Source organism: Papaver somniferum, chromosome 8, assembly GCF_003573695.1.
Source record: "Papaver somniferum cultivar HN1 chromosome 8, ASM357369v1, whole genome shotgun sequence".
In the NCBI taxonomy this organism is placed as follows: Eukaryota; Viridiplantae; Streptophyta; class Magnoliopsida; order Ranunculales; family Papaveraceae; genus Papaver; species Papaver somniferum.
In genome coordinates this window covers 31,928,616-31,945,728 of record NC_039365.1, presented here as the reverse complement: position 1 = coordinate 31,945,728, position 17,113 = coordinate 31,928,616, and the positions used below count along the sequence as shown (strand labels likewise).

The window sequence follows — 17,113 nt, the reverse complement described above, 5'->3', positions numbered from 1 at the left end:
TAGACTCGCAGATTTCTATTTGCTTGAGTAAGAATTGAATCGATAAAGAGATATATAAATCTTTGATATACTTTATTAAGATTGAGTCTAGTTGATTCTCTTGAAAGTATATTGGAGTTAGTCCATACAGATTGCTAATCGAAATATTGGGTTGGTTGTTGTACCCCAGCTTTTTCACGTTATATTTTCCAAAGCATGAGATTGGGTTCGAAATTGTTTTGAGTAAAGTAGCAGTATTTGTCAAAGAAATTGTTATTGAGTTTACAAATATTAGAAGTAGTGGAATCCAAAACCTAGATTCATCTCTCATTGGTAAACAAAATCAGATTTAATTAGTTTGTCTCAGTATTTTCTTTAAATAATCAAAAACCAAATCTTTAAAAAGAGTCCGAGAATCGAATCCCTTTCTTGCCACAATTTAAACTGCATCATTATACAGTTAAAAAAAATTTCTACACATTATCGCTTGACATAGTCAATGCCGTTCAGTGTTAATTTTTAGTAGCGAGCCCTAACTTGGACAAGTGTTAGATCCAAACACTAAAACCGGAAAAAACCTGAGTACTAAACATCAAATAACCTACAATTATTAGAAAACTGTTAGAGTACTGCTTAATCGAACTCGCAACTTTTATTATCTCAATCTTGTTATCAGTGTTGTTTGATACACAAAACTATATCTTGATTTTTTTTGTATACTAAAGTCAAGTCTCGGACTAGGATTAGAGTATGGTAGTTGAGTATCAGACACCACTGAATAACCCTCGAAAATTGAAGACTGAATATCAAACGAAGACATTTGGAGAACTTCATTGACAAATAGGTACGTGATGATTGAACCATCCTATTTATTCATGACACTTATCATTTTATCTTTATGAGACTATGTAAAATGATTTTAGTATATTTTATATTACATATAAGAAATTTCGAGTTAAGCTTGTCTTAATAAATTTTTCTAAATATGATTCAAGCAATGGATGTTCATAGATCCTTAACAATCTTGGTTAAGAACAATTTGTTATTAATGAATTATTTTTGTTTCAAGTTGATAATTTGGAAATTTCCCAAGAAATAATATTTATTATCTATGGAGATTGGGAATGTTTCAAATCGTTTACAGAAAGTTGTCAGAAATACTGAAATTCTGGACATTGGGTAGGTACACATACCCAATACGCGTATCCTAGAAAACTGAGTTCCGGAACGGGAGAGGTAACCATATCCAGTACGTGTACCCCAAGGGCCTGATATCGTGAATGAATAAGGGTACACATACACAGTACACTAGCCCAATTGCCTAAGTTCACAGGATAGTATATAATATGTGTACCCCTACACATACCTACCCATTATTGAACTAAGCATATGAACACAAACCATTTCGCAAATACGTTTCGTATTGCTACAACTATCTTAAACACTTCTTAGATTACTTTGTACACTAAATCACTTTGTGTATGTGAATCATGGTTTAAGTCTTGAGTGTTAATGAACACGATTATGCTTCATAAGGCATATTTTCCATGAACTATCAGTGTACACGGTTTTAGAACCCTGGACCATAGTGTATATTCTTCTACGTAATTCCAAGGAGAAATTCTCACATGCTTACATGAATTTCTAACAAGAATTTCATCTAAATTGAGAAAGTGTTTGCTTGAATCTCAAGTTATCTTAGCTTGAATTGAAAGCTAACTAGAGCCTTGAAAATCTATAAATAGAGATGTCTTGCAACTGGCTGACACTTCTGTCTCCTAGTTTCAAACTACAATCGCCCTCTATTAACCTAGGTTGTCTATGAGAAACATAATCAGGTTTACGAGTTGTATATTTTACTTAGGGATTCGTGAAGCCAGGTCCGACTATTTTTTACCTGATAGTTCGCGTATCCTGATCATGTTCTTATTGATCTTTGAGGTTTTCATCAATCTCCAATTAGGAATGAGATATATGGAAATCACAAAGTTCTCTTTTTCTCATAATTTGTGATTCCTAAAGATATATATTTATAACTCTTCTTAATTGGTGGGTTTAGATTGATCTTGAGAGGTGTTTAGTAATCTAGCTTCTCAGCTAACTGAGTGTAAGTGTTCCAGATTCGTGATGATTGCTAGCTTTGTCTATATCAAACCGATTTCCAAGCCTTGATCTAAAAGATCTAAAGGGAAACCAAATATGCTTATTTGTTAAAGGAAGATTGGTATCAAAAGTATTCACTTAGATTGAAGCAACTCTTAGACTGTAAAGGACGATAGCTAAGGGAAACGAGATTCAAGAGACGTAAGTAGCACGAACTGCAGCTAAACTGCTTGGAGGGTTAATTCGGTTTCAACTATATTCTAGTCTAAAGTATGATAGTAGGCTAGTGTCTGTAGCGGCTTAATACAGTTTGGTGTTTAAAGCTGAACGAGTTCCCGGGGTTTTTCAGCGGGTGTAGTTTTCCTCATTAACAAAATTTTTGGTTTCTTGTGTTTTTCCTTGTCCGCATTATATTGTTTTATCTTTATAATAGGAATACCACAAGTAGTACGTATTCTTTCTAGTTAGTTTAAGTCCTTATTAATTGTGATTATTAACGAGACTTGTTATTGTTGAATGCGAATCTTGAAAGATAAATTACAAGCGCCATACTTGACAGAATTTTCGGATCCTCTTGATTTGGATACGACTAGATTGATCTTGGATACTGATTTGTGAGATGGGAACATTATTTAAATACCCCTCAAAATTCTCCCCTTAAAATATACCTTTATTCAATTTATAAAAATACCCTACCTTCTAAAAAGTGGAAGCAAACAGTACAAGTTGCTTTCAGAATTGGACGCAACTAGCACAAGTTGTTTCCAGAAGTGGACGCAACTTTATACAAGTTGCTTCGAAAAGTAGAAGCAACTTTCTCAAGTTGACTCCAAAAAAAATATGTTTTACCCCTCGGGGATATTTGTGCAAGATCAACAAAGATGGAGGGTATTTATAAAATTCTCACTTGTGAGATCGTCAAATAACTCTTATACACAATCAGGTTCACGACTTTATAAGTCTAGATACATTGATCGTGGAAGAGAGAGAAAAACTCTATACTCATAATCGTTCAAAAATCTTTAATTAGTTTTACGTGCAATTGTATTATGTTTTGTTCATACTGATTGCCGAACTAAAAAATTACTGGTTCACTTGGTACCCTTTCTCTTTCAAAAACCAATTATGAATTTTAGAAAACAAGATTACACTATCCTTATGTATCGTTCAACTAATAATCATCAAAAAGGTAAATATTTTTTAAACAAACTTAAAACCGATCGTTGAAAACTAATTTTCACAGCTAACCAAACTAGCTTAACATAATGATAATTAAAATAGAACAAGTCCACACTCCACAGTTTTAAGACGGTCATCATAAAGGATACAAATAATACAATGGAATTCGATGTCACTCTTTTACCTACTCAGTTTCTCTCTAAATGGAAAATGCCCTTAGAGCAAATTCTATGGATAGTGTCACTCTTTTAAATGAAGGAGTGCACTACCAATTAGACCAAATTAGAGGCTTTTATGGGTAGTGTTTAGCTCCCTTTTCACCCAAACACGTTCATGCACTTGTTCATTTGAACGAGTAGTTGGGAGAGTAACACTAGACGGGAGACTATCCCCGTCTGTAAAAAAAAGTAATAAACGGAAGACTGTCTCCCGTTTATAAGAAAATTAGGTTTGGACGGGTAACTGTCTCCCGTTTGGTTTTCCAATTTTGAGGTGGAAGGGGGACTTTCCCCGTTAAACAGTTCTTTTAAAAGTGGAAATAATCATGTTATATGACGTGTCACCATGTGTGGATGACACACCATTTACAGGTCAGGTGTCTAGAAATGATGAAGACACACATTTATCTACGTGTTTTTATTGTATTTTGTTTTTCTCATGCATAAGGGCCTATAAAAGGGTGATGCCCGACGGATTGTAATATATGACCGAACTAGTAATAATACACTGCTCCCTTTCTTATTAAGTTATGACCCTTTTAAGCTTCTTTATGACCTTTAAGATTCTCATACGGAGAACAGAACCCCACTTAGTACTCACTACTATTAACTTAGTGCCTTAACAATTATATATCTAAGTGATTAGTACATAACTGTTAGGTATATAGTTTGTATACAAGAGCACTTGGGAAATTAAGATTGGTTGTTCCAACATAATACCAGCATTCCAGTATACCACTTATACGACACAGTGAATTTATAACACGTTATCAGCACGAAATAGCTCGGTGTGTACTTGGTGTTCCAGCATTCAATCAAGCTAAAGGAGTGGCCATCTGTTCCGATCATTTTCAGGCTCCGTTCCGGCAGGTTTCACATTTCTTTTAAAATGTCGTCGAATTTAGTTAGTCTGGATTTTATGCCACTTGAGGACTCCGGTGAAAACTATCTCTCATGGGCGCTCGATGCAGAGCTGCATCTGGAAGCGAATAAACTTGGTCATACGATCATTGGAGGAGATTGTACATCAGACGAACGCGCTAGAGTTGTAGCTTACTTGCGCCGTCACCTCTCCCCAACCTGAAACATGAGGTAGCACACTGTAGAGAACCTCAAAAGTTATGGAGTACCATAAAAGGGAAATATGACCATTTTAAAGTGGTCACCCTGCCAAAAATTCGTGACCAATGGATTCATCTGAGGTTTCAGGATTTTAAATCTGTATCGGCTTACAATTCTGAATTGCATAAAATCGCTGCTCAATTTGAGATGTGCGGTGAGCCGTTGTCAGAAGAATCCAAGCTAGAGAAGACGTTAAGCACATTTCATGCTTCGCATATTGTACTTCAGTAGTTATATCGGGAACGCCGTTTTACACGGTATTCTGATCTTATATGTTGTCTTCTCGTGGCTCAGCAGAATAACGAATTGTTAATTAAAAATCACGAGTCCCGTCCTTGTGGTTCTGCTCCGGTGCCCGAAGTAAATAGGGCATCGTATTCTGGACATGGACATGATCGTGGTAAGCAGGGTTATCGTGGAAAGAAGCGTAAACGCGGAGGCTATAGGCATAGAAATGCCAACATCCATCCGTATAACAAAAATGTGGGAGCAAAGCAAGATAAAGGGAAGGGATCGACTTCCAATTCTCAAAAGAAATCTGAGAATCCCCCCAAGAAAAATGACGAGGGTTTCTATCGCTGTGGTTCTAAAGACCATTGGTATAAATGCTGCCGCGCTTATCTCTGTGAGCCTCACAAGAAAAGGGAAGCAAACGTTGAGATGAATTTGGCAGAACGCAATATTTCCACTGAATCTCCAAAGTTAGAGGTTTCTGACTACCTACTCGATTTTGAGGGCAATGGATACCAGACTTATTTTGACCAGTTTGCTGATGGGTTGTTTACTGTAAATTAAAGTTATAATATCCCGTTTTTAGTGTGTTACCTTATTTTGTACTTACCTATTTTTGGTATTTTTGGCTTGTACTAATTTTTGGGCTTGTATTTGTGTAATATGTATGAATGTATGTAATATACGTGTGTTGCTAAAATTATTTTGTGCAACTATCTTATACCTTCTCTATGTATACGAAAGGGTATGGACTCTGAAAGCAATCCCGATGGTGAATTTTTTCTTGTTGATAGTGGGACGACAAATTCAATGTTTCGAAGTACTAAGTACTTGGTAACCTTGAAAAGTTTCAAGGCTAGTATCACTACCATCAGTGGTTCAGCTAACCTTATAGAAGGTGCTGGTAAAGCTTGTGTCTCATTACCATGTGGTACCATATTCACTATCAATGATGCGTTATATTCCTCCGGATCCCATAGGAATCTGTTGAGTTTTAAAGATATACGCAGTAATGGATACCATATTAAAACGGTTGATGAGAACAATAAGGAGTACTTGTATATTACATCGCTTAACGGAAAGCATATTGATGAGAGGCTTCCAGCTCTCGCTTCTGGGTTGTACCATACAAAGATTCGAAAAGTTGAATCTTATTCGGTTGTAGTTCGAAAGTTTTATGACCCGAATACATTTTTGTTGTGGCACAATCGACTTGGACACCCAGGTTCTACTATGATGAGTAGAATTGTTCAGACCTGTCAGGGACATCCTTTGCAGAAACTTCTGCTTACCAAAGAACTTGGCTGTACTGCTTGTTCTTTGGGAAAATTGATTACGAAACCATCCTTGACAAAAGTGGTTCTAGAATCGCCTACTTTCTTGCAAAGAATACAAGGTGATATATGTGGTCCAATACATCCCTACAGTGGACCCTTTCAGTATTTTATGGTTCTGATCGATGCTTCTGCTAGGTGGTCACATGTTTGTTTACTTTCGACACGTAATTTAGCATTTGCTCGGCTCCTTCCCCAAATTATTAAATTATGTGCTCATTTTCCTGATTATTCTATCAAGTCCATTCGGCTTGATGGTGCAGCGGAGTTTTCTTCAAAGGCATTTGATACATATTGCATGTCATTAGGCATTGAGGTTGAGCATCCTGTTGCTCATGTGCATACACAGAATGGTTTAGCAGAATCATTCATTAAACACCTGCAACTCATTGCCCGAACTATGCTTATGAAAACTCAGCTCCCTGTTTCTGCTTGGGGACATGCAATCTTGCACGCTGCTGCACTGGTGTGCTATAGACCTTGTGCAAATAATCAGTATTCTCCTTTACAACATGTGTTAGGTCATCCACCAGACATATCTCACTTGCGTATTTTTGGTTGTGCTGTTTATGTTCCTATTGCACCACCACAGCAGACCAAGTTTGGCCCACAACGTCGACTTGGGATATATGTTGGATTTGACTCGCCATATATAATTCAATATCTTGAACCATTAACAGGGGATGTTTTTACGGATAGATTTGCAGATTGTCATTTTGATGAGACAGTCTTCCCACCGTTAGGGGGGGGGGGGGGAGTTACCGCCTGAAGAACGGCGTGAATTATCCTGGTATACCAAAATTGTCTCATCCTGATGTACGCACAAGCCAGTGTGAAACTGAGGTGCAGAAGATTTTAAATCTTCAAAATATTGCAAATCAAATGCCTGATGCATTTACATATACATCAAAAATAATGAAGTAGATGTGCCAGCTAAAAATGCTCCATCACGTATTGATGTTCCTGTAGGACAATCTGTGGATGAGGCAGCAAACAAGTCGTCTGAGGCACGCCGTAAGCGTGGACGACCAGTTGGATCAAAGGATTCTGCTCCTCGAAAGAGGAAAAGCCAATCCCAATCATTGACTAATAGTGATTTTGAGGATACTATTAAAGAAGGATCCAAACTCTCTGAAAATAGATCTCCTAACGAGGAGAATGTCTCGACGGAGACAGTGGAACCTCAAAATGAGGAAGCCTCTATTAATTACGCATGCAATAGAGAAGTTTGGGATCTAAGTACAATGATTGTTGACGACATATTTTCATTTACAGTAGCTACTGACATTGCCTTGGATGATGATGGTGTTGGACCACACTCTATAGAGGAATGTCGTCAAAGGGAAGATTAGCCAAAATGGAAAAGGGCAATCCAAGCAGAATTACTTTCTCTCGCTAAGCGCAATGTTTTTGGTACTGCAGTCCGAACACCAGACAATGTGAGCCCGGTTGGCTGTAAATGGGTGTTTTGCGCAAGCGAAATGTGAAAAATGAAATCGTTCGCTATAAAGCAAGACTAGTGGAACAAGGTTTCTCATAGAGGCCAGGGATTGATTACGAGGAAACATATTCACCTGTTATGGATGCAATTACCTTTAGGTATTTGATTAGTCTGGTAGTCCATGAAGGACTCGGCATGCATCTAATGGACGTGGTTACTGCATATCTGTATGGAAAACTGGATACATATATCTATATGAAAATCCCTGAAGGTTTTCAGATGCCAGCAGATAAACCATGTCATATGTATTCACTAAAATTAAATCGAGCCTTGTATGGTTTGAAACAATCTGGACGGATGTGGTATAATCGTCTAAGTGAATACTTGTTAAGTCAGGGTTATGTGAACAATCCTATATGCCCATGTATTTTCATTAAAAAGGCAAACACTGGGTTTGCCATAATTGCTATATATGTAGATGACATCAATCTTATTGGAACTCCTGATGAACTCTCCAAAACACAAAAATGCTTAAAGAAGGAGTTCGAGATGAAAGATCTCGGTAAAACAAAGTTTTATCTTGGTCTACAACTTGAGCACTATGAGGGCGGAATTCTTGTCCATCAGTCAGCGTATACAGAGAAACTTCTCAAACGCTTTAATATGGACAAATCGTATCCGCTCAGCACTCCAATGGTTGTGAGATCTCTTGATCCCAAAAGAGATCCATTTCGCCCCAAAGAAGAAAGCGAAACACTCCTTGGTCAAGAAGTACCATACTTAAGTGCCATCGGTGGGTTATTGTATTTAGCTCACTGTACTAGACCAGACATTTCTTTTGTTGTGAATCTCTTAGCCAGGTACAGTTCTGCGCCAACAAAGAGACATTGGTCTGGAGTAAAACACATTTTCCGCTATCTGTGTGGCACTACGGACATGGGACTGTTCTACTCAAAGGACTCAGAGAACTGCTCGAAGATTAAGGGTTACACAGATGTCGGTTATCTTTCAGACCCATACAAAGAAATTTCTCAAACAGGATACGTCTTTACAAGCAGCGGCACGACATTTTCATGGCGATCTTGTAAGCAGAGCATGCCAGCTACCTCCTCCAACCACTCTGAAATAATTTCTCTACATGAAACGAGTCGAGAATGTGGGTGGCTGCGATCATTAGTCGAGCATATCAGAAGCTCTTGTGGTCTACCGTCCATTACCAGTGCTCCAACAATAATTTGTGAAGACAACTCAGCTTGCATAGCACAAATTAAAGAAGGCTACATCAAAGGTGATAGGATAAAGCATATTTCACCAAAACTATTTTACGCTCACCACCTCCAGAAGAACAACGAGATTGAGATCCAGAAGATACAATCTTGTGAGAATTATGTTGATCTCTTCACCAAATCATTACCGACAAAACACTTCCGGAAGCTGGTTTACGGGATCAGAATGGGCCACATATACAAACAGACAAATAAACGGGAATTTTGTTGAGGGGGAGTTGTGGACTATAACGCGTTGTACTCTTTTTCCTAGTCAAGGTTTTTTCCATTGGGTTTTCCTTGTCAAGGTTTTAACGAGGCAGCATATGCGTGTCCAACACTGTTCTAAAACATCATTGTTGTACTCTTTTTCATTCGACCGGATTTTGTCCCATCGAGCTTTACCGGTAAGGTTTTAACGAGGCAGCATATTTAGAATGGTGATCATCCAATGGGGAGTGTTATATGACGTGTCACCATGTGTGGATGACACACCATTTATAGGTCAGGTGTCTAGAAATGATGAAGACACACATTTATCTACGTGTCTTTATTGTACTTTGTTTTTCTCATGCATAAGGGCCTATAAAAGGGTGATGCCCTGACGGATTGTAATATATGACCGAACTAGTAATAATACACTGCTCCCTTTCTTATTAAGTTATGACCCTTAAGCTTCTTTATGACCTTTAAGATTCTCATACAGAGAACAGAACCCCACTTAGTACTCACTACTATTAACTTAGTGCCTTAACAATTATATATCTAAGTGATTAGTACATAACTGTTAGGTATATAGTTTGTATACAAGAGCACTTGGGAAATTAAGATTGGTTGTTCCAACATAATACCAGTATTCCAATATACCACTTATACGACACAGTGAATTTATAACACTTTTTGTTTTCATCCCGGGGTCCACTATTGACGAATGAATGGAAAATGCAGACGAACATAAACGTGGTCCCACTACAGGTATCAACCATTAGATGTTCAAATCCAACGGCACACAAAAGGAAGAAAATAAAAACTGCTACCTTGAAATCTCCGTATCTCACTCTTCTTTTCTCATGCCTCCAAGAACTGAGTTATTTTAAATTATTAAGTAAATACAGATGTAAGTCCTACACTTACCATTACGTGTCAGGAGATGAAATAGAAATCAGTACCAGACTGGAGAGAGTTCATGTCCAGATTTTTTTCCAATTTCTTTTTTTATGCACGGGGAACAGTCCCCCGTCTTGTTCAATTTTTTTTCCATCTAACGGGAGACAATTTCCCGTGAGTTCACTAATTCATATGAACGAGTAGTCTTTCATATGGGCGAGTTAGTTTCCATTTGGAGACTACCCATAGGAGATGCTCTTAGAAGACATTTCCATATACAAAATTGGTCACCGTGGAACCTTCACTTTCTAAAGAGCTTTCCAAGCATTATTAGGAGGAGATTGGAGATTAAGGAACATGATGAAGCAACTTTAATTTTGTTAGGTGAGTTACATACTGGGATGACTCATATATGAATCATAAATTTGTGATTTGTTTCCATAAACATGTTTTTGATGCAACCGTGACTTAAAATTCAATTACAAAATCCGACAAAATCATGCATGTACCCTATTTTATTATTGCACTAATGCATCACAAATGAAACGTTCACCGGAATGTGCTAATGATCTGGGTAGAACTAGGGCTGTCAATGGGTACCCGTTATCCGGAACCGGAACCGGACCCGAGCGAATAGGGTCCGGTTCCGGGTCCCAAAATTGGACCCATTAACAAGTTAGGACCCGACGGGTAATTACCCGATTGGACCCGAATCTAAACGGGTCCGAACGGGTACCCGGTTATTCATTCTTTTATCCCTCTTTTTAGCAAAATTACAAGTATTTTGCTAGTTTGGTTTTGAATTTTTTTCTCATTTTTCATTTCTTCTTACATTTAATCTTTATTTAGTACATTAATAAAGAAAGAATACCAAATTTTTATAGAAATAAGTTTGATTCAAGCAAAAAAAAGGGAAAGACATCAAAATTTTGAACTTTTATGTGTGTTTTCTTAATACCCAACGGGTACCCGGAACTGATGGGTACCCGGGGTTTTAAACGGGTCCGGTTCTGGGTCCACTAATTTAGGAACCGGACCCGAAACCGCTAGTAACCGGACCCGACTTTTATAAATAGGGTCCGGGTCCGGATCCATTGATACCCGGAAGGACCCGGACCCGTTGATAGCCCTAGGTAGAACATCTCTAAAGTCTAGAGTCGAGATGGCATACTTAACTATCTCTGTCGCTTATCGCTCTTACTAAATGAATGCCAAAAGGCCGTCGAAGTGCGTGCTGACCAAGATTAACGGATTTATTATTAACGGATTTATTAACTCTGTTAACCTTAAATGCAGCGGACAGGTGTTGTTTTGTAATTCGGAAGCACAAGGAGACAGGGAGTTTTTGGAGACAGAGGATCTGCACCCGGATGCATCTATGAAACATCTGGAATTTAGGAGTATTAAATAATGGACATCTGGAGCGGAGATTGCCTTGTGTCAGGGTTCAAAAATAAATACTCGCAAGCGGAGAAAACAATAGCAGCGCAGAAGTTTTTTTTGTTTTCGCTTTTAAAAATAAATACTCGCAATGAATGCTATGAGGGCCGCCGGCAGTAATGCTGTTAGAGTTCTATTTAGCAGAGCTTACAGATTTTCTATTTTTTTCAGGTAAAATGCAGAGCTGTGCACACGAACGAAATTGATACCCGGCAAAGAAATTTTGTACAATATGAAGTAATCGAGAGTGCCGATCACGTTCGCGGTGACGCTTAAACAGAATTTAGAAATATAATTTTTTTTTAACTTGGATCCCAAAGAAAAAATTATGGGATACAAGTCACTGTGCACGTGAGTGGTCCGCTCGAGAAAGGAAGCGACAAAAATGAATGACATACTATAAAAGAATACGTCGAGTAAAGAATCTGCTCCTAGTATAAAAGAATAAGTAGATTGACATATTGAGAATAAATATGATGGAAGCAAATGGTCCTGGCCCGTGACAGATGAACAAGAAAATAATAACAAGGTTGGTGCGATATCAGTAGGACCCGAAAAGATTGTGTAAATGTTTAATCATGCGTGATCAAGCTTCTGCATATATCACCACTATTTTTGATGATCAATGCAATGCCCACTGGGATACTGTTTTACTTTCTGTTGATACGATATGATTGGGGGGTTGCTCCATCAGAGCAGGCAATTTTGAGTTTCTTGTTCAGTAAAAGTGAAAAATCAAAAAGAAAGGTAAAAATGAAGGTTTGATGATCATAAGTAGAATTCAAGAAGTAAAGTAGTAAGAAAAGTTGTGAACTGTGGTGGTGGTGGAAAAATGACTTCATGATGAAAGAAAAAACATCCAGTGAGTAAAAAAAGAGACTAGATATGAGGATCTAAATGATGATGGATTCACCATCATTTGTAAGATCAGGTGCTGGTAGTAATATTCATTACGCCCATTATGGATCCCGCAAGGCCACAACCCGCTATAGTAGTAACTGGCCGTTGTCATATTGAAGCGGGTACGACCTTTTGATTAAACTCAACTGCCGTGGCTCGAATCTTAGCATCCTGGTGCTCAGTCTACCTCAATCAGTGAGTTCGAAATTTAAACACATACGTCCATCCATCATTCTCTCTTTTTAACCTTTTAGTAGTACCAGTTCAAAATTGATTATTAACTTCAACGCCTTTTGGTTAGACCACTGTTGATTATAATGACAAGTTGCTGGAGCCACAAAATGCTATGAAGGGGGCTGATTTTTTTATTATGTAGAAATATAAGGACCTAAGTTGACTAAGTAAATATTTAGTGGACGAAATATTGAATAAAATGAGGATGTATATGTGGTTGTGAATATTTTAGGGAGGCTAAAGCTAGGGTTAGTTAAACTTGATAAACTTGATAATTTGAAATATTGGATAAAATGAGGATGTATATATGGTTATGAATATTTAGTGGACGAAATACAGATACTCTCGTGGAATGCAAGAGGTCTAAATGGAGTGGATAGACTTGATAATTTGAAAACTCTAATTCATAAATTCAAGCCAACAACGGTTGTCATCCAGGAAACCAAAATGATGAAAATATCAGATTGGCTTATTAATCATTTATGGGGTAATGATAGAAACAAATGGAGTATGCTACCATCTGAAGGTTTGGGAAGAGGATGTTATCTATAAGAGCAAGGGTTATAGGCAGTGTCATCCTTTAAGATGAAAGAGTGCACTACCAATTTGAAAAAATTAGGCTTTCCTATGAGTAGGTTTCAACCCATTTTTCTCTCAAATCCTAGCTGAACGAGTGGTTGGGAGTTTCGCACTAGACGGGGGACTATCCCCGTAAGAAAACATAACAACAAACGGGAGACAGTTTCCCGTAAGGTTTTTATTTTCTTCTTTACGGGGGACAGTCTCCCGTTTATATTTTTTTTTCTTTACGGGTGACTGTCCCCTGTTTCATGAGTTTTTAAGATAAAAACGGGAGACTGTCTCCCGTTTGGTATTTGAATTTTGTTCCCCCAACGGCTACATTTCATGTTATAAAACCAACCCATAAAACTCTGTTCTCTTCATTCCACTTCAACTCCAACTCAATTTCATTCTACTCCATTTTAGTTTTGAAGTTCTCTTCTTCTCTTTATCCATGTCTTCTTCATCAACACCGACCCCTTCAACCCAAAAAGCTCAAAAAACTCGTAGGAAACAACAAATTATATTTACTACAGAGGAAGATGTAGCTCTTTGCGAAGCACATATATATATCAATAACATGTGATGGTAGTGTTGGTGTGCATCAAGGAAAAACCAAATATTGAGATCGTATTATTCCATTATTTATCAAGAAAATGAAAGGTAACCCACATGATAGAGACAAAACTAGTTTAGAAAACCGAATATATGCTATAAAGAAAGACATTAAGCTATTTGTCGCCGTTCTTGGAAAATTATTTTGAGGAGGACGAATAAGTGGTTACGGAGCCGAGCACACGGTAAGTATTTTTGTTTTGTACGTATTGCTCGTTATGTTTGTAAAAATAAATACTCATATGATAAGTTTACATTGTAGATGATATGTGGTCGGTGTGACTTCTACAAGCTACATGGGATACCCTTCATCCTTGATGAGTGCTACGAGTTATACAAGAATGAACCAGGTTACGATTACACCAAGTATGTTGAAGTACCCCCGCTACCCCCACCACCCGTAGTCCAAGTTGTTGATGATGATGGTGCCGAGGGTGTCGATGGTGTCCAACGTGTCGATGGAGTCGATGAGGAAGAGACATGAGTCGATTGTAATACAAAACAAACGAGTGATGCTCAAGGAAAAAAAAGGGGACCCGGGAAGAAAGCTCTTCAAGCTCAAAAACAAGCAAAATATCAAAGTGGTACTCCAAGTGATTCCATTGAATCCAACTTTAGTGAAACCAATGAGAGAACGTTAAGTTATTTGAAAGATCAAGAAGAACAACTAAAAGAGGAGAATATGAAAAGGATCAAAGAAAAGAAAAAGGAACATGTAGAAAGAATTATGATGGAGGATATGTCTAAGCTACATAATGCCGGCCAAATTTGGCTTGAACGTAAACAAAACAAGATACTAGAGAAAACGAACTTGATGGAGCAAGATAGTAACGAGGATGAGTAGTGTCTAATATTTGGTGTTGTTGTTTTCCTAATTGTAATTTCCTTTCAATTAAAAGATTGTTACCATGAACAATATACAATGTAATGAGTTAGTAGGACTCAATATTAATGGAACAAATTTAAGATAACTACTACTTTTCTAAGTTTCAATGTTATTTGGTCATAAAAATTAACAAAAATAAAGACATTGTCCAAACAACCAAATGAAACTAACTTTTAATTATCTTGTCCTTTACTGTTCATCCATGTATTGTGCTTCCTCCGCTTGTTCCGGTGCCATGTTGTTACCAAACATATCCCAAACATGATTTGTCAATCTTAGTCGAAGATCATTATACATGAGTTCATGTTTTAACTCATGATAGTTAACGGCTCCGCGAGGTACAATATCACGGTATACCCTATAGTCTTCATCTCCAAAGGTTCTCTATGCCCCATCTTGCCTCTCATGTTCAATTATCATGTTATGCAATATCACACAAGACAACATTATGAATTTTAAGTCTTCTTCATCCCAATATTCAACCGGACCTCTCACTATATGCCATTTTGCTTGTAGAATACCAAATGCACGCTCAACATCTTTCCGAGCCCCTTCTTGCATCTTGGTAAAACATCTTTGTCTCGAATTTGTTGGTTTCTTATAAGCTTGCACAATAATGGATAACTTAGGATATATCCCATCGGCCAAGTAGTAACCCATATCAAATCTTCCACCACCTACTTGAAAATCAACTTTTGGAGCATTTTCATCGAAGATACCATCGAACAATGGAGATGTGTTAAGTACATTAAGATCATTATTTGATCCGGGACTCCCAAAATATGCATGTCAAAACCACAAATCATAAGTAGCAACCCCATCCAAAACTATCGTCGGTTCACCTTTATAAGATGCATAATATCCCGCCCAAGACGAAGGACAATTCTTCCAAGACCAATGCATGCAATCCACACTCCCAACCATACCCGGAAAACCCCTTGCTTCATTCTCGGCTAAAATGCGATTAATATCATCTTGGTTTGGGTTGCGCAAGTACTCCCCGCCATAACGCCTAACTATGTTTCTAACGAATCTCTTCAAGTACTTATATAGAGTTGTTTTACCCATTCTCACATAATCATCTATCGAGTCGGACGATTGCCCCGTAGCAAGTAACCTAAGACAAGCTAGCGTTTTCATATGTGGATAATGACCCGGGATTCCAAGTGCATCTATTCCCAGAGGCCACTCTGGGTCCATTTCACACAAATCATCTTTAATTTTAAGAAACAATTCTCTTTTCATACGTAGACAGTCATGAAAATTCTTTTCCGAATAAGTGAGTTTACCACCGTAAAATAATCACGTATCATAATAGCATCATGAAGAACCGTATTCCTAATGGAATAACGTCTTTTTTTTACCTCAATATGTTCGGGTTGTTGAGCCAATTAACGTCTTCTTTTTACCTCAAAAGAGCGATTGACTGTTGCCACATTAATGTCCTCACCACCATCGCCGCATTAGCTCGTCTCCTTTTACGACGTCTAGAAAAGTAATCTTCATCCGAGTCCGTGTCACTCATTATACCTGTAAAAAATTTAAAACAAATTAGGACCACGAAAATTTTGCAAAATAACCAACTTAACACGTAAATAAGTAAAACAACATGTCACTTAACCAAAATAACATGTCAATCCAAAATAACTTGTAAATCCAAAATAACATTAATTTTTAAACAACCAAGTATCAAAATAACATACATTTTTAAAAAGAAAAACTACAAAATGACATTCAATTTTAATCAAGCAAGTATCCAATTGCTCTAACTCATTAAGTCCGTAAACTGTTGTCCATTCCAAGTAGTATTAGATGGATTAGATGGTTGAGGAGGATCTTCAGTTTCATTAACAACATCCGAATAAACTTTACTAGATAACCCCCCAACAATTGGAGCATAACACTCTTGTGAATTGAAGGAGCTTCGAAATTTGATTCTCACTTTGAAGCCCTACATTCTCATTTTCAAGGATTACAACCCGACTTCGAAGATACTCAAGATCTACATTCTCATTCTCATTTTGAGATCGCTCATTTTCATACCCATATGAACTTGTTTGCATAGGAGGAGGATATGGAACACGAAACTGCGCTTGAGATGATGAGGAAATGTCGTCACGATTTCGGCCTCGAACCAATGTTGGCTTAACCCTTGCAAAGTATGGACCAACAGAAACTTGAGACCACCAGCTTTCATACTCCTCAACAGTTGCAATCCTATTGGGTTCCCTACAAGTCCTCAAACCTTTGCACTTCTCACATGCTCTTTGATCCATTCGTACCATTTCATGTTCAGGAGGTGGGCGAGGCGGAATACCTAATACACCGGTTACTTGAAATGAACATCTCTCACCCAAGTACCTATAACCTTGATCATCTTCAATATCCAAGAAAACACATCGTTTCTTTGACAACCTATGCGAATATCTTAGGACTTAATTATTAGTATGCTCACTTCCTCGTCATGGCTGCCATGTTGTTCCTTGTATTGACCTATT

The 17,113-nt window shown here is 37.7% G+C and overlaps 1 protein-coding gene across 1 annotated transcript; it reads right to left on the bottom strand.

Annotated features, from left to right (window-relative positions):
- Positions 1 to 14,999: 14,999 nt before the first annotated feature.
- On the bottom strand, positions 15,000 to 16,891 carry LOC113305357 (protein ALP1-like). Its single transcript, XM_026554411.1, has 4 exons — positions 16,558 to 16,891; positions 16,025 to 16,145; positions 15,511 to 15,852; positions 15,000 to 15,387 (listed from the first exon to the last, which is right to left on the bottom strand). The coding sequence occupies exons 1-4, from the start codon at positions 16,889 to 16,891 to the stop codon at positions 15,000 to 15,002; spliced, it is 1,185 nt and encodes a 394-aa protein (XP_026410196.1).
- Positions 16,892 to 17,113: the final 222 nt, after the last annotated feature.